Consider the following 23,730-nt stretch of genomic DNA (forward strand, 5'->3'; position numbering starts at 1 on the left):
CCACACCACTTCTGCCCACTCATTAAACAAAGAAATATTGTGTCTTCATGGACTACCTGGCCACCAATAGTTGCTTATGTTTTTGTTTTTTTTTTTTTTTTGATTCTGTTTTGTTTTGAAACACAGTTTAAAGGCCCTTACAAAATCATACTCCCTTATCTACTAGAAAGTACCTGTGCAAGCTGCTTGTAAGATCTGGTAAGAAGTGTACGAACCAGCATCAAGGTCTATGGACATCAGTGCCATTGGGCTCATATTCTGGACCATATGCTTCACTAATCTCTGCTGAAAGTCAGAGGATACCCTGGAGACCCTTCAAAATAGTTGGAAATCTTCAAATCTCTCTCTCTCTCTCTTTCTTAAGTAAGATGTAAATCTCCTTCCCCAAATCCTGCTCCTTCTGACCCTCTAAGCCCCTCTTTCAATCCTAAAGCTCTTCCTTAATAAACATCATCATGGGGAAATGTTGAACTCCCCATGACAGCATGACTCATTCTAGCACTTAGTCTGCTGGAGCAGGAGCAAAGCTGCTAGAACCTGTTTCCTTTTGGATAACTCCCTTGTTCAAGTTTTTCTCAAACCTGGAGGGACTCAGTCCTGTGTCTCCCTTAGTAACATATCCAAGGAAGGCAGAAGATTCCACCTATAGCTTTCACCCAGTCAGTGGATTTTCATGCAATTTAGGTAACTTTTCCTTAAACTCTGGTGCTTCAGATGCTGGCTACAGGAACTCTCTACAGAATCCAGTTGTTTTTTTGTCTGGCCTATCTTCTTTGGATATCTTTTATTCAGGTTCTTGTTCTTTTCCTGTGCTCACTACATTCATTGTAGATCCTCCCTCCCTGGGACAAGGGTGTCCAGTCCTTTTAACTCCAAATCCCATAGCCATGGAGCAATCCATCCATTTCCAACCTACCATGGCTCCTGAGCTACCAAGCCAGGTCAGGATACAAGAAATACCAACTCCCAGTAAACAACCTCAGTGTTGAGCAAGGTAGAAGCCACTCTCCCTCCTTGGTGCTAGGTCATCTGCATAGGAAAACATTGACTTTTTTGATGTAAATGAGCAGTAAATTTTCTCTGAGAAATGATGTCTAGTCTTCCTATTTATAGAAATAAAAGCAAATTTTAAAAATTTTAAAACCTTTTCCAGTCCAGCTCACTTTTTCCTTTACATGTTCACAAGCTATCACTGAACACTTTGGCTTTCCTGACAGAAAGTCTTCAGTTTCTTATTACAACAAATTAAGCAGCAGGATATCAGGTCATAGAGAATCTTTTGGGATACATTTAATATCTCCTGCCTTGACAACTATAAAATTTTCCTTTTCTCACCTTTTGGAAGGGAAAATAAAAAGGAAAAATTCAATTTTCCCCTGTAGAGAACCAACAGAAAATCATACAGGACTGAGATAAGGGAAATAATGGATGTGCTTTTGAAAGACTTAAAAATAATTGATTAAAAGACATCGGAAGTCAGGCATGGTGGCGCACATCTGTAATCCCAGTGGCTTGGGGGACTGAAACAGGAGGATTATGAGTTCAAAGCCAGCCTCAGAAATTTAGTGAGTTCCTAAGTAACTCAGTGAGACCTTGTCTCTAAATAAAATACAAAAATGGCTGGGGATGTGGCTCAATGGTTAAGCGCCCCTGGCTTAAGTTCCTAGTACCAAGAAAGAAAAAAAAAGACTTTGGAGAGCTAGGGATGTAGCTCAGTGGTGGAGTACATCCTTTGTATGTGTAAGGCCTTGGGTCCAATCTCAGGCAAACAAAATGCTTTAATTACATATAAAATACATACTTTGTGAATTTAATCACATTTACATGCTATTTGTATATTTCTAGTGAAGTCCTTGGTGGGTTTTCAGAAATTCTCTAAAGATAGTTGAATGAACCATCAATTAAATTGCATAAGTAAAACTGATTTATCCAACCTCATAAATCTGATACTTTATAGAGAATGGTGATAGTATTTGCAAAGAACAGCAAGAGGTTCTTGAAAGAAATGAAAAATGGTGAGTAAATTTCTCCCCAAATTAGGTTTCCTAGTTTTCAAGACAGCCATGTTATTTTGAGCAAGAAAAATGTCCTCTGACCTACTTAGTAGAAAGCTATTGAGCTTGTGAAAGCATACTGATTGAAAAAAAAAACAGGTAATATTCTCTTTGTTCAATATATTCCAGGGAGGTGACCCAACAGGTATTAGAAAATAGAGCAGGAGGCTGCAGCCCTCAAATACAGAGAGGGTGGGGGCTCAGGGAGCAGTGAGGAAAGTGGAGACAGCATCCGCTCTTCAAAGAGTGAAATGGATGATGGAATTGCTCTTGCTGCACAAAGGACACCAATCTAACTAACACTGCCCTTCAGAATTAAAGAGGAACAAATCTGCTCTCACTTATAATGGGAAATATCACTGTAAAGTCCTCCCCAAATAAGATAAATTGGGTTCAACAATCATAAAAGCATCTGCCAGCTATTTGTTAGCATCACCTTTCTAGAGAAATAGGTGAATGGACTTTTAAGAACTCTCCTCTGCCTTTCAAATTTCTTAAACTGAAAAGTAATTGCTGTTATTTATTAAGAGCCTGCTGTGATACAGGTAACTTGTTCATCTTCTAATTCTCACAGCTGTAGCGAGGATGAAGTTAGCCTGTACTGTCTTCTAGAGGAGGAAGCTGAGGACTGGCTCACTTCATACTAGAGTCACTGTTTAAACCAGGCTTCAGGTCCATTTATTTTATTTTGGTTATAATTCTTTAAAAAAAATGAGTCAAGACTGTTAACTGTACTGCAGAAAGCTGTAGTGCTCCCTCTCTTACTCTATATCAAGATTCTTTTCATTACTAGTGACAGAATTCCAGCTCAAAATGTCTGCACACAGAAGGGAGTTTGCCGTCCACACAGCTGCACAGCCAGGCATAGATCTGGAGGGACAGAATCCAGGGAAGCAGTCTATTTCTCCCCTGCCCCCCTTCTTGTCTCCCTCTCCCTGGATCCCTCTCTCCACTCTGTTTATTCCTCATTGTTTTCCTCCCCTCTCCCACAATCTTCCCCAACATGTTGTAGGGAAGATGGCTTCTAGCAGCCCTCAGTTTGCATCTTTTTAAATTTATAGCAAAATAAAATGTTCTGTTCTCTCCAGCCAGTAGCATAGGTTTGGAATGGGGGCAGTTCTTTAGAAGCTTGAGGTTAAGTGGATACTGGACAAACCCAAGGAACAGATATCTACTGTACTGTTGCCCTCAGAAATAGTCTTGTAAAATTTTCTACTCAAAAAAAGATCCACAGCAGGAAAGAGAATCCAAAGGCTAACAAACTGAAGTCTGGATATGGAGGAGAAATTTCAGAACTATCAGAGTTATGCATTTGGATAAAGTTCTCAAGAACAGATTCCTGTGTGGCAGCAGGACCCACTTGGAATAGAACACAAACAACTGCTCAGGAGGAAAAGATGGATCCAGGAGGCAGGCAAGGCCATGTGAAGAAGAGAAGTTGTACAGGTACCCAGCATAGCTGATGGCAGTCTGATAAATCCTGTGAACACTCTCAGCTCCATGTGTGTGTTCCTGGATATAGAAGACTGCATTCATTATGAAAACTGCAAAAAAGTGCAATTTGAGCAATGCATTTCAAGGAAAATATGAGCTAGTGAGGTTTATTCATTCCTTTTAAGTAGCAGTTTCTGAACCCTAGTCATTAACGAATTGATATACCCCATATGTAGACATATGATGGTAGGTCTCAAAGCTCCTCTTTTTTTGGTCATATTTCAATATTTTTATTAAAATCTAAATGAGAGAAATACATAAAAGTTGTGCATGTCATATTTGCAAGGGCTTCAAAGCTGAGAGGGAATAATAATTTGGGGGACTGAATCAAGTTTAAAATTACCTTCTTAATCAGGAACATTTGGTCAATACCAATAAGATAAGCAGGGACACATGAAGAAGTCTTCATTTAGAACTTATAAGTGACAGAGTAAGATAATAAATGATATCTCTTTGTTATATATGTGTATGTGGGTGTGTTTATAAACATGTTTAAAAGGTATATATTTCTAGTCAGCTTCATGATATGTTTTTAAATTGAAATAATCTCTAACTTCTAGAAATTAAGACCTTTTAAATTATAAAATCATCTAAATCTCTAACTTTACTTGAGATATTGGAAGGTGTGGTCTGTGGCTGCTTATCCCCAAAACAACAATAGCCATTCTGGGTAGCAGTTCCTTTCTATTATTTATTTATTTGTTTGTTCATTCATTCATTCTTTATTTCATTCATTCATTCATTTATAAATTCAAAAGAACCATCACCACAAATAGATAGATGTGCAGCTGGCCTTATCCCTAGTTTCTGACAATTTATTTTATCCCATCATCTTATGCCACTTTCTTTTTCTTGCTGCAATTTTTTTTCTTTCTTTGTTTTTAAAACCTGGACTATGCTCTGCTGATTTGCCAGTCCCCAGCACTCCCCGACCAGAGCAGCTTTATTCATCAAAAGTCCCTCAACCTAGTGGATTTGTAAGGGTGTGATCCCTGTGGTAATGTCATTTTCTTCCCCCTCAATGCTCCATGCTGGCCATCCTCATGGTGGCCCTCGCAAGTGGGAGAGGAGTGAGATGTGGGGGCAATCTGCAATTGGCCTCTCAGACCTAGGAGCAGAGGGAGGCAACACAAGCTTCCTTCTCACCTATGAGTTTGCCATGAAAACATGTTTCTATGGTAAAACCTAATACAAAAATTGAAGCTAATCACTATTGGGAGTGGATGCATAGACTGTAGAGTCTTAACCAGATTTATAAAAATGCAACATCTGGATGAAGTGGTCTTTTCTCATTGGTTCCCTCACTATCAGTTTCTGACTCATATCCTCATCCTGTGTTTCCTAGGGCCTACAGCACCAGCACCTGCCTCCATTCCTGTTCAGTTGTGTTTTCCAAAGTGTGTTTAATGAGGAGCTTAATTGTTTCATTGCCAGAAATACAAAATTAAGGCTGATATTCCATCGGAGGATTGTGGGGAGTAGACTTAAAATGCTTGAAGGTTTAAACGAAGTTAAAAGTGACATTCAGAAACATTAAAAAGAAACCAGAGGCAACATAAATAATCTCATTTGTGTTCAATGATTCATTTGTATTAGTTTAATATTCTACTAACTTGTTGGATGTTCCATTATTCTTTTGCCACATGCACTTTCCTATCAAAGTTTTGAAACATTCCCAAGCCAGTCACAGTGGTACATGTCTATAATCCCTGTAACTCTGGAGGCTAAGGCTGGAGGTTCTCAAGTCCAAAGCCAACTTCAGCAACTCAGCAAGACCCCGTATCCAAAAAAAAAAAAAAAAAAAGGCTAGGGATGTGGTTCAGTGATTAAGCACTCCTGGGCTCAATCCCAGTACCAAAGAAAAAGAAAAGCATTCAGCATTCTTGTTACAAGTATTAAATCTTGAAGAAAAATAATGAATGACAGTCAGAAAATTTGCTAAAGTGAGTAAATTAATGATTCATCAGGTTGATCTTGGGGTGAGTTGATGTTCATTCGAATGAAGTTAAACTGATTTCCTTTCTTTGGAACTTTTTGGAATTTTTAATAACTTAATGTATATTATGAACCTCTAGAAGGAATATTTAGAATAAGTCAGCAATTCCCAAACTTAAATAAATGTGAAAACCATGATCTATGAAGGAATTACTTTTTTGCAATAAGATCATTTCTCAATATTCATGAAGGAGTGGTTCAAGGACTTCCCTCCAAAATTCAAGAAATTCACAGATGCCAAATTCCCTTGTGTAAAAAGACACAGTATTTGCATACAACTTACACATATTCTCCCATGGATTTTAAATCATCTTAATATTACTTATAATTCCTAATACAATGTAAATGATATGCAAACAGTTGCTATACTGCATTTTTCAGGGAATAATGATGGGGGGAGTACATGTTCAGTGCAGTGTTTTTTCTGAATATCACTCTGAGATGGTCGAATTCACAGATGTAGACCCTGTGAATGAATATTGACTGCCAGTGTATACTTGGGAGTAGCTACTCAGGCCTTGAGGACTGGGCTGTCTTTGGTGTTGGATCTGTATTTAAAAAGCACATCTCAAGTAGATTTTAAAATATACAGATATTTATACATTGCATCTCAGTTTTGAAATAAAAATTAACAGAGTTGTGCCTTGCCTCTCCACCTTCTGGTTTGCTTCCTAGCACTCATTTTTTTTTTCTTTTTTTTACCATTTCTATTTTTGGTACTTCTGATAGTTACATTTAAACCTCTAAATAATTAGGTTTGTATCTACACAAATTATTTCTAGCTCTGAAAATAGAAATCTAGTGTATACTATCCTCTTTTCTCCTATCTCTTATATCCCTTTCTACTAAGAAGAGATCATTATTTAATTCTTTTATTGACTACCTGTGGAACCTCAAACAATATATTGAAAATTCTTTCTTTTTCCCTCAACTTTAGGCAATGTCTTTTTGGTTTATTGCTGTAGTAATAGAGAGTTAGTACTTTGCTCTTGATAGTGAATTTGAAAATGAAGCTCTCAATGAAAAATCATTTTTAATAACAGTGAAAACACCTGTTACCCAGTCTTCTAAGATCCATTTTTTCTAATGCTAGTTGCATTTTATTTCCTTTGATCACCCATTTTTATCTTTCTGTAAGCTTGTAAGATCTATTTCTTGATGTTCTCAAAGTTCACACTGATATGTCTAGGTTTGGTATTATTATTATTATTATTATTATTACTATTATTCATGCTAGACCATTTCATTTTAAAGATTTGTCTTCTGATAGCTCCGGGAAATTTTTTTTCTGTATTTTCCCTTTTAATTTCACTTTATATATTTTCTCTGTTCTTTCATTCTGAATGTTCTGGTTTGTCAGATGTTAAACTTCTGTGTTTTCATGTCTTGGGCCTTTTGCTTTATGTCCTTGAAGTTCTCCTCAACTTTATATTCCATACCTTTAATTGAATTTTTATACTTCAGCAAATTTATTTTTTTAACTTAAAAAATAATTCAATCTTACTCTTGGATAGTTCATTTTTCATAGCTACTTTTTTTGACTCAAGATCTTCTTGAAACATAGGAAGTTCTTTTCCATTTTCTGAATGATACTGGTTTTCTTCAAGTATATCCCTCACCCCAATTTTTTATTCATTGTGGTTTTTTTATATTATAAGCTTTTCTTGAATTTTAGATATTTCTTGGTTGTCCATTCATATTTTTAAACAACTTTATCAAGAAATAATTATCTTACAATATAAATTACTCTCTTAAGTTACCGTTCACTAGCTTTTGGCATATTCACAAAGGTGAGCACCCATTACCCACTCAATTTTAGGACATCTTATAATCTTCCCCCCAGAAAACCCCATATTCCTTAGCTATCTCTCCCTAATCCTCTCCCACACGCTGCCCTCCCGCGCTATGGGACCACTATCCATTCATTTCTTAAAGTAAGAGATTAGAAAAACTGTCTTATGACTCTGGGGGTTTCAGAGTCTCAAGTCAATAAGAAGATAATGGCTGGGAAGGAGGAGAAAGCAGAAGTTGAGACGAAGTAGTGTACATGTCCCAGAAAGCCAGGTGTGGGATCAGAATCTTAGAGAGCCTGAGAGGTAAGCAGGCAGGCCATTCTTCATTGATTTGTTTCACTTCTGTATTCAGGATTCAGAGGACATCCTACCATAGAGGACAGTGTAATGCCACTAAGCTTAGGTTTCATAATTGTAGGATCAAGTCTTGTTCAAATTTTATCTCCTGCACCTAGCAAACAAGCGCACAGTAGGCATTGCATAGTTGTGAAATAACTCAACATCATGCATTTGTATATGTTTCACAGAGTGCACATTTATTCACTTACTTCCTATTTGATATAGCCAGGTGTACAAAGTACATTTACTATGGCACTAATGAGGTTTACACCACAGGGCCCTCCGCTTTTATGAGCCCTTTTCAAAACCTTGTTCCCAGTTCTGTATTTGTTGATCTTGCATTCTTTTTCTGAAATAAGGCTTATAATTTTCTATTTTACAATGTTGAGTATTAGAAAACCTGAACCTAGATCTACCCTACTTACAGCAGGACTGATTAGTCTCAGTTTTAAACTATCAAAGCTGGGATTCTGAGCTGAGTACCTTCCCCAAGGCCTTACTTGCAGTACCCCCAAAAGCTCATGTGTGAGACAATGCAAGAAGGCTTAGAGATTAAAATATAGGTTATGAAGGCTGAGATTGTGGCTCAGAGCCAGAGCGCTTGCTTCACACCTATGAGGCACTGGGTTCAATCCTCAGTATCATATAAAAGAAAAATAAAATAAAGGTATTGTGTCCATCTACAACTAACAAAAATATATTAAAAAATGATAGGTTATGAGAGCCTTAACCCAGTCAATAACCCAATCCCTTATTGGGATTAACTCAATAGTAACTGAAGGAAGGTGGGGTGTAGTGGGAGGAGGTCAGATACTGTGGGGAGATGTACCTTTGGGGTATATATTTTGTTTTTGAGGAGTGGAGATTCTCTCTTCTCTCTCTCTCTCTCTCTCTCTCTCTCTCTCTCTCTCTCTCTCTCTCTCTCTCTCCCCCCCGGTGTGATGTCCTGAGCTGCTTTCCTCCACTACAGTCTTCTGTCACGCTATTCTGCCTCACCTCAAGCCCTAAAGAATGGAACTGGCCTCTGTGGACTGAAATCTCTGAAACTGTGAACCACAAAAAAACAAAACAAAACAAAACAAAAAAACCTTTTCCTCCTCCAATTGTTCTTGTCAGGTTTTTTTGGTTGCAGTAGTGAAAAAATGTACTGAAGAATGCATTAAGTGACAGAACATTTTACTCCTGAATGAACCAAACCTGTCCTCCCTGTGTCCCTAAGATGAAGGGACAGCTACTGATTGATACTCTGTGCCTAAGGCAGCATCACTGGGAGCAGTGTAGGACTTGGACTCTGTACAGGGTGCCCCTGGTGATAACAGTAGGTAGGAGACTACTGTTCCCCCAGAACTCACAGGCTGCCTCTTTTTCCAACAGAAACCAAGCAAGAAAAGCTCACGAACTTCCCTCTCCTACCTATACATTTCAGTTTTAGTTATGAAATACCTTGGGAAGAACTTTTTCTGAATAAGAAAAAAAGAATTCTCCTTCCCTTCTGTGTCTGAATGAGACTTTTCATCTCATGTTGTTTTATGGTCTTAAAATAAAATGTAAAATCTAGGAGGGAGTGAAAAAATGTCAGTGATCATGCTTTCAGCTGCCAGCTAATTTGGTGATGTTCCCAGGTGGGAAAAATCAATGTCTGCCCTGCAGAGGTGAATCATGCATCCAGTGTGTCAAGCTGCTAACTCCTCTTTGAAAATTAACTTACCCTCCATGCTTTTCAACTTTTCAATGCAGTATATTTCATGCTTGCCTTTCCTCAGATGTGTGTGTGTGTGTGTGTGTGTGTGGAGAGAGAGAGAGAGAGAGAGAGAGAGAGAGAGAGAGAGAGAGATAGAGAGAGAGGTGGTATGTAGAAATCTGAGCTGGCAGTGCCTGGAGTAGATGGTCCCAAGCTGTTAGATGATTGAACTGAGGACTCCGGTGATAGACCAGAATCTCTGGGTGTCTCAGGGCTGTTTCCAGAGGCCTGTGAGTCCTAAGCTGATGGGGAAATTGGCTCCAGTACGTGTTTTATACTCACTAGCACTCCTTTATCTTGATGGTATAGATCCAGTATCACTTTAGGTGGGCTCTTGGGTTGTGGTAAAAAATGCCACAGGATACTGAGGATTTCTTTCATCCATGTTTCTTTCCTACATGCTCTGGTGTTCATCTTCCCTGAGAGAACCCAAGGCCACTCAGAAACCCTGGTGGGCAAAACTGCTCACTAATGCATTAGATATTTGCTTCTCATGTGGAAAACAGCCATTGACCCAGCCCCTCTGCCCAGCCACAGAGGCTTTCCTTCAGGCATTTTCACACAATTCCAGAAGCAAAAATGGTGGCTGTCTTGCAGCACAAGGGAATTCTGCATTCTGGAACCCTGCTGCATTGTTATAACAGCATCTTTTTTGATTGGTCAGTGATTTTGCCATATTATACTGCTGGATACACAAATGGGGCTGTGTATATACTAGGCAAATCTCTTACCACTGAGTAAGTCCTTAAGCCATATTATAAATTTTGAAGTGTTAAAACATTAAATAATGAAATTGTAGGTAATTTGAAAAATCACCTCCATTCCTGAAAAAGTCAGGATCACATGGGCCTGTTGAAATGGACAGTAGATTGCTGTTTGGTACCCCAGTTCCTTGGCAGATCTGAAGAAAGTTGTCTATTTGAAGGTTGAATTCCTTTGGTTTGTCAAAAGTTTCATCAACATTGGTGACAAAAATACATGAGATGAGATGCTGGAGCCATTCGGTAGTCCAAATCATTGAACTCACTGTGAACAGAGTACCAGTCCCCAGCTGGAAGTGAGAGAGTGATCTCCAAGTTCCAGTCCCTTATAAGAGCATATGTAAGCACTGAAGAATGTATGCCACAGGCAAGGCCAGCTTTCATCTGTCAGCAGCATGAAATGTGTAGGACAATGCATCGACTGGAAAAATGCACCACAGTGAGGTGCTCAGCAGCAGATGGAACGTGTAAAACCCCCTGACTCAGAGCATTTATGCCCTAGGTGGCTTTTGGTTGAGCCTATAATTAACTCTCATAAACACACTTCTCTCTCAGGAAGATATCTTACATGAAGAATGTTCTGCACAGCCAGCCCCAAACTCAGTTGTGCATACATGGCCAACACAGGACCATGCAGAGGATGGAAATCCCAGTGACTGTGATGGGGGTGGCATCAGGAGTTCAGATTTCAGCCTTGCAGGAGGTTAATTTCAGTTTCTTCCCAGCTCTCTGTGAGCCACACTATGCTTCACTGAATCAAAGCTTTGGCTTCATTTTATCTCATCTTCATAAATCTCCTGACTGTTTGTTTCTAACCCAAACAGTATTCTTCTTCTCCCCTGGCCACAGAAGAATTTAAATCTAACCAAGTTGGCCAGGATTTGTCTTTGCCAAAGGCTATTTTTCCCAGTAGCTTGGGAGACTCCTGTGGAGGTTACCCTGAAGAGTAGCTGAAGTTTGGTTTGGCAGGATTTAGGGACTAGATTGAACAGTATGAACAGCTGAAGTCTGTCATGCAGAAGTTGATTTAAGACTTAATTGCATTTGTCCTGACACAGACAAGTCTGCTCAGACTTTGTTAGGGGTATCCCCACCTTCTTATTTTGGGTCATTCTTTTTATACCTTCCTTTTCTTTTACCTCACTCAGAGGTGGCTCCTCTAACCCCTGTCAGGCTTAAGGCCTTGCTCTTCTCTTCTGTGGCTCCTTCTAATAGCCCATCTTCAGATCTGTCTGTCCCACTGTGTTTCTTGACTGGCACTCCTTAAGCTGGCTTTTCTAGTGATGTCTCTATTTTATCAGAGGTCAAAGCCTTAAGCTGAACTGTGGAATCACTGATAATCAAAGTGTATTCACTAAGCACCAACCTAAACAATGAACTGATAGTAGTCATCTTGGAACTTGAAATCAATGCTTATTAATCTATCCAATTATAAATTGGATATTAAAAAATTCACAAGGGTTTTGATAATTTTGGCTCTTAACCTTCTCTCAAGTGCAGACTGGACATGACTAACAAAACAAGTTTTGACTGTCCTCTTGATTCCTACCCATGGGCAGTGTAGAAGCTAACTAGCCATGTGGACAGAAAGAGAACAGAAGGAAGAATTTTCACGCTGATGCTGTTGAGAGGAAGAGAAACCATGACCTCATGGAGAAATTCAGGATTGTTCAGAATCCATTTGGAACATGAGCATCTGTCTTTTTTTCTGATGAAGCTCTATGATCCAGAGATTGTAAATCTCTCATCCATAGATTGTTGATCAAGGGGCTCCTGCCTCTTGAGATTGTATTTGAGGTTTTCCCAAGGATGGAGTTTTAAGAATACCAAGCTTGTACAGAATTTAGACCAAACCAGATAGAGTGGGCCATGAAAGGATCAACTTTGAAAGGAAACTTGCAGTGAAAGGGAATTCCATACTTATTCACTATCTCTTTATGCCAGGCACTGGCTCAAATGCTTTAAACAGATTATCTCATTTGATCCTTACAATATTGTTGCCAAGTAGCTAGTGTCCCAGTTTTATTGCCAATAACATTATACCTCAGAGAAGTTAAGAAATTTACAGTAACCAGGATTTGAACCTTAATCTCCTAAGTTTTCTACCATGCGGAGCTAGGAATGTGGCTCAGTGGTAGAGGACTTGCCTAGCATGCATGAAGTCATGGATTTTGATCCTTGACACCAAAAAGAAAAAATCCCTTATCATCAAATGATAAAAGATGACAGATTTTTAAAAATAAAAAAATAGCTGTCCTCATTTGTCTCTAAGCTCACCTTGTCTTAAAATTAAAAAGGCTCATATTCTTCTAATGTGGTATTTTCCCCCAGAGACTCCTGTGTGAATTGTTTATTTGATGGATGGCCCTATACACTTGTGTATGCATGCTACATACCAAATGCTGTCATTTAGTAAGAAAAAAATGTAGCCCTGGGTCCTGAAAGAACTTGTCAATAGCCAAGGCAGAGCCTGGGTTACAATGACAGGTTCTTTGGTCTCCTGCTCATGGGCTGGGTTGGCAACTACTCACTGTGTCGCTGTGATCTCCTGAACAGGAAGATTGCTCTGCTTGGTTCACTCAGAACTGTGAAATGAGGTTGCCTAGTATGTCTATCATGATTTGTTTCCTAAATTTCCAGCTTATCAGCCTGGCAGTACAGCATTCTTCAGAGTGGTTAAAGATCCTGTGCCTGAGAACTGAAGTCCATTCTATCAGAGCTGTAGATGAGTCCTGGCAGTTAAAGGGCAGAAAGGTTAGTGGGAGCTGGGGGGCAGCATGTCCTCATTCACAGTGGTGCAGCAGGCGGTAATGATGTGACTCTGGGGAGGGGGAGGAGGTCATTGTTTGAGTGCTTGGCTGCCAATTTAGACCAGTTTTACTCTTAACACAGTGACAAGGGTCAGCCACTCCCATGGGACTGTCAGCATGTCTGTCAACAGCCCACAGAAGAATAAGCACAACCTTCCCCGGGTGTATGATAAGTCAAAGAAATCCATTTAAATGCATCAGAATTGTGGCCAAGGATGTCAGATGTTGTAAAGAGCATTTCTGTGAAAGGAACTTAGCCAGGGTCAGGCACAGGCACATTCAGACTATATCTGATTCAGTGTCCTTCCCCTCATTTCTGATTTCCAAAAAGAGGGTTAATAAGTTTGGGTAAAGAGAAGACTCTCAAGTGAAAAAAAAGCTCTGTGATAAAATTAATTGGTTACCCATAGACTTTGTAATATACTTTATTCTAAAATAAAGAGCACATCTTTTTATACTTTGGTGTGTCTAAAACCAGAGTCTTTGGATTGATGTCAGAAACCAGAATGGGATAGAATGAGGCAAATGAAGTGCGTGGGGTGCAGGATTCAGGCGGGGAGGACCCTAAGACTAATTGTGTCTAGTGCCTCAGTTGCCTTACCTACCAGAGGGCTAGGGTTGTCCCCACCTGCACAAGAGACAGGAACTTACCCCATCTTTGTTGAGATCAATTCATCTCATGACACCTTGAGTGAGTTTTAAAATATAGAACCCAGTGGAAAAATTTGGTGAACCCCCATGTGGTCAGGTTAGCATCTTCAGTGATAAGATGTGATGTCCTCTCTGGCATGGTACACTGAGAAGGGCACCTAACTCCATGGCACATTTTACAAAAACCAATCACTCCCATTTAGTCTGGAGGGGGGAAAAAGAGATAAAACCAGATCAGGGTAGATTGTGCAGGATACTTTGCGACCAGTCTTCAAGACTGTCAGACAAAGATTGAGAAACTGCCATAGACTAGAGGAGACTAGGGAGACACCTTGTTTGAATGTGAATAGAAAGAATATATTGGTAGAGATTCTACCAAAGAATATATTGGTGAAATTAAAGTCTGCTGTTAATACTAGTTACTATACCAACATTAGTGTCTTAGTGTTGACAAATGTTCCTTGTTAATGTAAGATGATCACAGAGGAAACTGAGAAATCTCTGTATTATCTGTACAATTTTCATGTTAATCTAAAATTATTCTAAGACATAATATGTATTTTTTATCATTCCATAAAACTTTATTTATCAAAGGAGATGGCCAGCTGAGGAGCTAGACTTTGCTCACTTCTGATGTACCATCAGGAAAAATATGTTTTTATTTTGCGTTCAATTACTATAACTCTAAGAGTTTGGGGTTTTTAAATTTTATGTGTGTATGTGTGTGTGTGTGTGTGTGTGTGTGTGTGTGTGTGATGTTTCATTTTGTTGTCCTCTGAATATGTTGGATATTTCTCCAAGGTAATTGTAAATGTTAGTGGAGATATTGGGCAACCTAGCTTTTTATATAGTTTTAGTAGGAATGTATCTAGTATTTTTGCATTGAATGAAAAGTTGGGTTTAGTTCTAAGGTGTAAACATTTTCATATGCAAAGCAAGACAATTTCTACTTTATGAAGTGTTTTTTATTAGGGATAAATGTTGAATTTTATAGAAATCCTTGATGGTTTCTACAGAAATAGTCATGATATTTTTGTTCAGGTCTATGAATAGAAATTATACTAAAGGACTGAACATTAACATTCTTAGAATAAATTCTACTTGATATTCCTGTATTATTTTATCACACTTAAACAATTTTTGATAATACTTTATTTAGGAATTTTACATAATATGTTTAAGTGAGATTGATAATGTGTGTGTGTAGAAATGGTATATGTAAATGTTTAGACACTAATGTTAACTTTTCTTAATCTAAAGAATCTGGGTGTTTTCTATTTTTTTGTTCTCTGCAAAGATGTAAAATAATATTGTAATAATGGCTATATTTTGTAGTGTTCCCTTGGAAAATCTTGTGGGACTAGAAATTGTTTGAGTAAGTGGATCTATGAGAATATTCTGCCTTCAATACCCAATAGCAGAAATGCATTGATTTTCTTTTCTTTAAAGTAAGTTTGTAAGGGTGTTGCCTGCTCTGTTGTTTACCTTGAGATTCCTTTTATTTATTTATTTTTTGGACCAGCAATAAAATGTGCTTCTTTTCAAGGAGAAGTGAACTACATTTCTTTATATGTAAACTGAAAAATAGAACATGATGTTTCTTTAGTATCCTTGGTGTAGCAGTAAAACTTTCCAAAAATCAGACATATTAACAAAAATAGAAAATAGAATTGTACATAATTTATACCCAAAATATAAATATAGAAAGAGAGTGCTACAAAGTTGAGTTCAAATGGAAAAGGGGAAATAATCAATTTAGACTGGCAGTCATCTCTGACTATTGTGAAAAAAGAGACCATTACTCAGAAGGAGGGCTGCAGAAGTCAGGAAAGTTCACCCCCCAGAGAGAGAGAGAAGAGCACTCTAATGGGGGAACATCTGAACAGATCTATGATTTGGAGTTGGAGGATGATTACTGATAAAGCAACCAGAGGTCTTGGACTTTCAAGGGAAGGATAATGACAATTCTAATGTTCCATCTCCATGAAAGAAGAAGGATGAACTGAATAGAGGAGACATCTTTTGAAGGCTGCTCAGTCTGTACAAGGAGAAAATTAGAGATTCTGCATAAACAAAAGAGAATCACAAAGTCAAAAGACATGCTGAATACTTTCCCAACATCACATTCCACAAGAAGTTTGCTAAAACAAAACAAATCATAAAACAAAACATCTTCCCTGGAGAACAAGGGAGAAACTCATAATATGTATTTTTAAAATATATTTTATATATCAACAATATAAAGAAAGGTTTTCTGTCTCACCCCAGGAAGTAATGTCTGTTTTGGTGCCAGTACTATGCTGATTACCAAACCTCTAGGAATTATAGAAGCTTCAGTATGAGGAGAAAGTGGTTGATGGTTCTTAGAAAGTTGATTGCTTCATTATGAAGAACTAGGATTCTGTTCATCATCTTTCCATCACTATGATAAAATACTTGAAATAATCAACTTAAAAGAAGAAAATGATTATTTTGGCTCACGGTTTCAGAGGTTTCGGTCCACGGTCTGTTGGCCCTGTGGCTTTGGGCCTGTGACAGCACAGTACATCATGGTGGGAGCCTGTAGTGGAGGAAGCCTGTTCACATCATGATTCTCTCCTGGGAAACAAAGAGACAGGAAGGGGCAGGGGCTCCAATATCCCCTTTTAAGTATGTATATACTCTTCCCATTTTTTTTGTCCACTCATCTGTTGAAGGATAGCGCCTAGGTGGGTTCCATAGCTTGGCTATTGTGAGATGTGCTGCTAGAAACACTGATGTGGCTGCCTCACTGTAGTATGCTGATTTTACCTCCTTTGAATATATGCCAAGGAGTGGGATAACTGGGTCATTATGGTGGTTCCACTCCTAGTTTTTTGAGGATTCTCCATACTGTTTTCCAGAGTTATTGTACTAATTTACGTTCCCACCAACAATGAATAAGTGTACCTTTTTTCCACTTCCTTGATAATACTTATTATTATTTGTGTTCCTGATAATTGCCATTAAGACTTCAGTGAGATGAAATCTCAATGTCATTTTGATTTTCATTTTCCTAATTGCTAGAGATGTTAAACATTTTTTTTCATGTGTTTGTTGGCTACTTGTATTTCTTCTTTTGAGAAATGTCTATTTAGTTCTTTTGCCTGTTTATCAATTGGGTTTTTTGTTGTTTTTTGATGTTAAGTTTTTTGATTTCTTTATATATTCTGGGTATTAATGCTCTGTATGAGGAACAGGTGGCAAAGAACTTCTCCATTTCTGTAGGCTCTCTCTTTTCACACTTGCTTCCTTTGCTGTGCAGGAGGCTTTTGAATTTTATAGCATCCCACCTATTGATATTTAGTTTTGTTTCTTGTGCTTTAGGGGTATTGTTAAGAAAGTTGGTTCTTGTGTCGATATGCTGGAGTGTTAGGCCTACATTTTCTTCTTGCAGTTGCAGAGTTTCTGGTCTAATTCCTAGGTTTGATTCACTTTGAGTTGACTTTTGTGCAGGGTAAGAAATAGGGATTCAGTTTCATTCTTCTATATATGGATATCCAGTTTTCCCAGCACCATTTGTTAGAAAGACTGTCTTTTCTCCAATTATGTTTTCTGCACCTTTGTCTAGTATCAGATAACTGTATTTATGTGGGTTTGTCTTTGGGTGTTCTATTTTATTGAAGAACAATAAAATGCTGTTTTTATTATTATAGGTCTGTAGTATAATTTCAGGTCCAGGATTTTGATGTCTCCAGCATCACTCTTTTTGCTCAGAATTTCTTTGGCTCTTCTGGGTCTCTTATTTTTCCAAATGACTTTTAGAACTGCTTTTTCTATGTCTGAAGAATGTCATTGATATTTTGATGAGCATTGCATTTAATCTGTATGATGTTTTGGTAGTATGGACTTAAGTTTTCCGCACTAGACCCTACCTCCTGGAATTTCTACCTTCCCTGCCACACCCCCCATACCCCCACCCCAATAAAGCCATAAGATGAGAACTAAGCTGCTAACACATGGGCCTTTTGGAGAATGTTCAAGATTCAAATTACAGCACCTCATCTCCAAGATTCTCTGTCAGGAGCTTCTGGCTGATACTTAAATAGTGTTGGTATAGATAAACATCCAAAACTGAAAATCTAAAATCTGAAATGATCCAAAATCTGAATTTTTTTGAATGTAGACATGACATTCCCAGTAGAAAATTTTACACCATGAGACTTTGTTTCATATAAAAAATTGTTAAAAATATTGTATAAAATTAGTTTCATGTGAATAAGGCCTATATGAAACAAATAAATTTTATGTTTAGACTGTTATTGTATATTTGCAAGTGTTCTAAAATCTGAGAAAACCCCAAATTTGAAATACTTCTGGTCCCAAGCATATCCAAAAAGGGCTACACAATCTGTATTTCACACTTACTTGTTTTTCAGTTAAAGATAAAATATATGAAACTATAAGGTTATCCAAAAGAAAGATATTTGAAACTTGAATATTTATAAAATTCAAACTCACGTTTTTTATTCTATTTTGAGATCAGGATCACAAAATGTTTTTAAAATTATCACTGGGATATTTAATCTAACTTCTAATGGTCAAAAGTAACTTATAATAAACTTAGACTTTGAAGGCAAAGAACTATAATATATAAACTGAACTATAATATATAATATATAACTGAGAGGTTGAGAAGAAAGTGTTTAGTGTTCATATGGATAAATGTAGGCTCATACCACTTAGTTACATACTTGAAATCAGGTATCCTCCCCTCCCCAAAAAATTCCTGCTATTAAATCAGCGAGGAACTTATAGTTGAGATGATTTAGAATCCCAGATCTGAGGCAGGAGGGGAATTTATTTTCCTAAATTTAAGTGCCCATGGATCCCTGGGATTCTGTAGAACACACTTTGGGAAAGTGTGCTGCAATTTATTTGCTGCCTTTCCATTCAATAAAGAATTAATTCTTAGCCTGAAGACTGTCAAGATTGCAGTTCTTGGGTTTGAGAGGGCGTGTGCTATATGGGTATGTTTTATGGAGAGTTTCTAAACTCAGAGGGGCTCCCCATATAAATGAACCCTGAAAAGTGAGACCTAACCTATTGATTGATTATTGAGCCTGTCATTATTTTAGGTTAGATGAAATAGACCCACTTAAGACTAAAAGTGCTAAGGATTTCCAGACCTGCCTGTTCATTTTTAAAAAAGTCTGAAAAGTGAGGAGCTGAATATAGTGAGCAAAAGCCTTCCCCCCTTCTCCAGGAAAGGCCATAAACCTTCTAGAAAGGTGACATCTGTCACTGAGAGAGGAAACAAACTACTTTTTTACACTGATTTAGACGATGCCTGGCAAGGTTTCCAATTCAAAACTCCCTAGTTGTGGGCCAAGAGTCTCCTACAGATGCACACACACCCACACACTTGGAATCCTTGACCTTCTCCAGAATCAGCTCCACTTTTCTCAGGGCCAGCTTGACAGTGGTTGGCTAATAAGACCTAGATTGGAGGTGTTTTCTGTTCTCTGGTGGGTGATGGGTAAAAATGTCATTCCAGCAGTTCCCCTCACGGGGGCTTTATTAATAGAATCCTCTGCTCCAGACTTGACCTTCAATCACTAGAAAACAAGAAAACATTGAAAATAACTTCAACTAAATGAAAAATACTTTGATGGACTCAGTCCAAACATCGGCAACCTTTGTGTGAGTAATGTAGATAAAAGGTCTACCTGGCAGGTATGTTTCTAGCTAATGCAAACTTGAAGTTGTTAATGGCTCTTCTGAGACATGGCTGTGGGAGCAGAGTTGGCTCCTGCTCTGGCAGAATAACAAATGAGAGAAAATTACTCAGACCCATGCTTTGCCCCAAAATAGCCATGAACGAAGGGTCCAAGAGAAACCCTAGCACTTATCAGATGTCTTGGCCAAATGTTAGCTCCTTCCTCCTGGTGCAAATGAGAAAAGACACTTAATTTTTTTGCTATGTATATGTCAGGCTAGCATTCCATTATGGTAGATGGAACAGCTACATTTTCACCAATTCATCATTTAAGGTCCTGAGTGTACTTCTGTTGTCTCAATAAGACTAGAGAACTGATGTTACAGGAAAACAATGACTGAGGGTCGACCCCTCAGTAGAGTGTCATTCATACAAACATATGGAACCAGATTCTGAAGTTCAAGTGCTGTTTACTTGGGATTAGCTCAAGTTTGGTTAAGAAGCACATGTAATTTGGATGAGGTTGTTGATACTCTCATTTGTAGTGAGAGAAACCAGTCCAAAACTTGTGATCTAAAGAAGGGAGTGCGCCAGGGGCTTGTTCTGAGAGGCCACCCACCAAGACTCTACATCTTGCTCTAAATCCTGGTTCTAAAACTCAATATAGTGATTGTTGAGAGTTGGGTAATATTGGGAGAAGAAAAAGAAACAAACGTGTCGGCTATAGGTTTGATCTTGAATGTTCTCCAAAAGCCTTTGTTAAATATTTGCTCCCTAGCACACAGTAGCTTTGGGAGGTCATGGAACCTTTAATACAATTAGGTGGTGGGGCCTGATGGGAGGAAGTTAGGTGGTGGAAGGTTTGTCCTTGAAGGGATACTGGGACTCTGACCCTTCCTGCTTCATTCTTGGCATTCTAGCCAACATAGTGAGGGTTTCTTCCTCTTTTCTTTTTTAATTAATTTATTTTAGTCAACCTTGACGTTTAATTTTTATTTATTTATTGGCAGTTCAGAGAATCAAACCCAGTGCCTTACACATGCTAGACAAGCACTCTACCACTGAGCCACAACCCCAGCCCATGAGGGATTTTTCTACCACATGATCCCGATGTGCTGTACTACAGGCCCCAAAGCAGTGGGGGCCAATGAACTATGTAATGAAAAGTCCAATAAAACTTTCCTCCAATAAAGTTGGTTATCTCAGGTGTTTTGTGACAGCGATATGAAGCAGACTAAAATAGTTTCTCTTCTAGTTTAGAGGAAGTGCTGCCAACTCAAATTAGATTTTAGTGAATCCATGTATAGCATGTGCCATTCTGGTGAATTCTAAGTCTTTTCAGTGTCTGGGTGGTTGTCTAGAAAAATATGTTCTAAGTTTTCTTCTGTCTACAATAGTCTGGCCAGTGTTTTTTGAGTACTTCCAGTCAGATTTTTTGCTCCTGAAAGTTCCCCAGAGATACATTCTCTTATAAGTTTACAGAAGATAAACAAGTTGTGCCCAATTACCTGCTTACTTACATAGTCACTGAGGCCATCTTTCACTAGATCTCAGGATTTATTCTTAATAGATTCTGTTCAGTTTAGCTATTGTGAATTGTGCATCATCTCTAACAATTAGAGAAATGCAAAACAAAACTACTCTAAGATATCATCTCACTCCAGTCAGAATGGCAGCTATTATGAAGTCAAACAACAATAAGTGTTGGCAAGGATGTGGGGGAAAAGGTACACTCACACATTGCTGGTGAGACTGCAAATTGGTGCAGCCAATATTGAAAGCAGTATGGAGATTCCTTGAAAATCTGGGAATGGAACCACCATTTGACCCAGCTATCCCTCTTCTCTGTCTATACCCAAAAAAATTTCTGCTATTTCTATGAAGGCAATGGTTTAGATGAATGTTTACTCCTGAAAACTGACACTATTAACGTGTTTACATTCAAAGCAGGAGACTACCAAAAATCTAAGTCATTTTCCTCAGAACGGTAGTATAAACCATATTTAATAGGTTTTTCTCTTGTTGTTTGTTTATTTTGTAATGGGAACTGAACTGGGGGCACTTAACTACTGAACCACATCTCCAGCCCTATTTTTTTTTTTTTTTTTGAGACAGGGTCTCACTATCTTTCTTACAGCTTCACTAACTTGCTGAGGCTGCCTTCAAACCTGAGGTCCTCCTGCCTCAGACTTCAAAGCCACTGGGATTACAGGTGTGTATCACACACACACCCTCATATTTAATAGCTCTTCTTAGAGGCATGTTTACTGCCTGGCAACATAGTAAGTGCTCTAAGTTTGCATTCCTTTTTGTAGCTTCCCAATACATGAGGATAACAAGAGGCCTTCTGTTTTTCTCCTTTTTTTCCTGATTACAGGTTATGTTGTCATATTGTTTTTATAAAAAAAAAAAACATACAAAATGGTGAAACAATTTAGAATTTCATGAACTATCTCATCACTTAAAACCAATGACAGGCCGAGGCGTTGGGAGCCCAGGCGATGCCTAGCAGCTCTGCGCGCACTGGCAGCTCTAGGGCGGGCACCTCCTGGTGGAGCAGGACCGGCCCGGGGCCCGCGCCAGCCTCCTCGCCCGCCAGCGCCACGCTCAGCTCCCAGCGGCCCAAGGGGGCTGCCGCCTCTGTCCCGACCTCCGCGAAGCGCAGCTCCAGGCGGGCGAGCGTTGGGCGCTCGGTGGGTTCCACTGCCGACAGGTCGAAGACGACGGTCCACTCAGGGCACAGCCCTAAGGCCGAGACCGGCTCTGGGATCCGGGTGGGTGCACCTGGAGAGATGAGAGAGCTTGGCTTAGGCAGCGTCCCCGCCTGGTGCCCGGCCTGCCCCACAAAGGATCTCAGTTGGGGACAGGGAAGAAGGTGAGAGCTTGGGGCTGGGGGCGCACCATCTGTTGGAAGGCTTCACAAGGTGTGACGCGGCGGGGTGGGAGTGACAGAGTGGGGGCAGGGCACTAGCTACAAGGAAGAGGCCCTGCAGGGTGCAGGCAGGCTGCCCTACACTTGGGGACACAGGCAAAGAGAGATGAGCAAGCGCCTGAGGCCCCTGGGGAAAGGATGCTGGGACCTGGCGGGGGGGGGGGGGGGGGGAGGGCACCTGCAAGAAGGCATCAAACAGTGCGAAGCGGCGTGGAGTGGGGGCAGGGCTTCGGCTGCAAGCCAGGGGCTGCCCAAGGCAAGGGAGCCCTCCCTCGCGAAGCCAGAGCGGGTGTCTCAGGCGCGCAGAGGACTAGGAGGGATGGGGTGCGGAGACCCAGGCTGTAATGGGTGCGTGGGGGCCCTCGCGGTCACGCTGGTCTCGCTCTGCCGCGCTCAAGGCTCGCTCGAGGAAGTCTCGGGCTCCCGGACCCATGCTTCCCACGCAGGCCCCACTCACCACGATCCGGGATGTGGCGCACGATGTTTCCAGCGACCCCCAGCTCATCCACGTGGCACGGTCGCAAGGTAGCCCCCGAGGACGTCCGTCGCCAGCCCGCCCTGGTCTCCTGGGGGTCGCGGTGGCGGAACAGGCGCCACATGACCGGAGGAACCGGCCGGAGCGTGGGGGCTCCCCTGGGTCCATCGTGCAGCCCAAGAGCCTGGAGTAGGGCAGCAGCAGGGCCCGGGGGAGCTGGGGCGTGGGTCAGGGGCGGCGAGGGCAGCAGCAGAACCAGGAGGAGGAGGTGGTGGTGGCCGGAACGGCGGCGTGGTGGCTGCATTTTGTTCCCAGGCGATGACCAGAGTGGCAGGGTCCGCGTAGCCCTGGACCTGTGGTCTGGAGGCTAGTCTGGAGTGCCTTGAGGGACCCAGGTCCTGGAAGCGTGTCCACTTGGGACAGATCCCTAAGGCGGGATCTGAGGGGGCGGGGCGGGGGTCCCAGGACTGATGGCCGCGTGAGTCCCGGGCCCTGGAGGGGCGGAGCTGGATGGGGCCAAGGTCCGGGGAAGTGTGGTGTGGAGGGTCCTGGAGGCGGACCCGGGCCTCCAGAGACTGGGCTCCTCAGGGGGCGGACCCGGGTCTCCAGCGGCTTGGTGGGTGTCCTGGGGGCGGGGCCGGATCTGGGAGGTGGGGAAGGGGGTCCAGGGCTTCAGAAGCGCTTGTCCTTCACCAGTCCGTTCCTCAGCGGTTTCCTGGAGGCCAGAACCAGTGCAGTTAGCTTGGTAACCCCAGGCTCCTCCCACTCTCTCCTGATCTTCCGAGGGCCCCACTGTCTAGCCCCGACGTCCCTTGACCAGGCCCGGCCCAGGCCCCGCCTGGCTGCTGCCTCACTATTTTGCGGTCCCTTCCCCCGCCTCGGACCCGCCTAGTCCCTGCCCATAGGGCCATAAGACCTCCTGTGGGCATGTCCCCGCACCTACTCTCCCCCTCCCAATTAAACCCTTCTCTTCTCCTATTCCCAGGCTGACACCACCGCCTCTGCCTT

General features: G+C 40.7%; 1 protein-coding gene across 1 annotated transcript; it reads right to left on the reverse strand.

Moving 5' to 3' along the window:
• Positions 1–21,776: 21,776 nt before the first annotated feature.
• On the reverse strand, positions 21,777–23,082 carry LOC143390154 (embryonic growth/differentiation factor 1). Its single transcript, XM_076842719.2, has 2 exons — positions 22,705–23,082; positions 21,777–22,099 (listed from the first exon to the last, which is right to left on the reverse strand). The coding sequence occupies exons 1-2, from the start codon at positions 23,024–23,026 to the stop codon at positions 21,777–21,779; spliced, it is 645 nt and encodes a 214-aa protein (XP_076698834.2). The 5' UTR covers positions 23,027–23,082.
• Between the last annotated feature and the right edge of the window lie 648 nt (positions 23,083–23,730).

This window comes from Callospermophilus lateralis, unplaced genomic scaffold (assembly GCF_048772815.1).
Source record: "Callospermophilus lateralis isolate mCalLat2 unplaced genomic scaffold, mCalLat2.hap1 Scaffold_101, whole genome shotgun sequence".
NCBI classification, from domain to species: domain Eukaryota; kingdom Metazoa; phylum Chordata; class Mammalia; order Rodentia; family Sciuridae; genus Callospermophilus; species Callospermophilus lateralis.

Excerpts from the sequence above, each read along its gene's own strand:
- LOC143390154 (XM_076842719.2), bottom strand. The coding sequence starts at position 23,026 with ATGCAGCCACCACGCCGCCGTTCCGGCCACCACCACCTCCTCCTCCTG. Across the intron at positions 22,100-22,704 it reads GCGCCACATCCCGGATCGTG|GTGCACCCACCCGGATCCCA; the intron begins GTGAGTGGGGCC and ends TCATCTCTCCAG.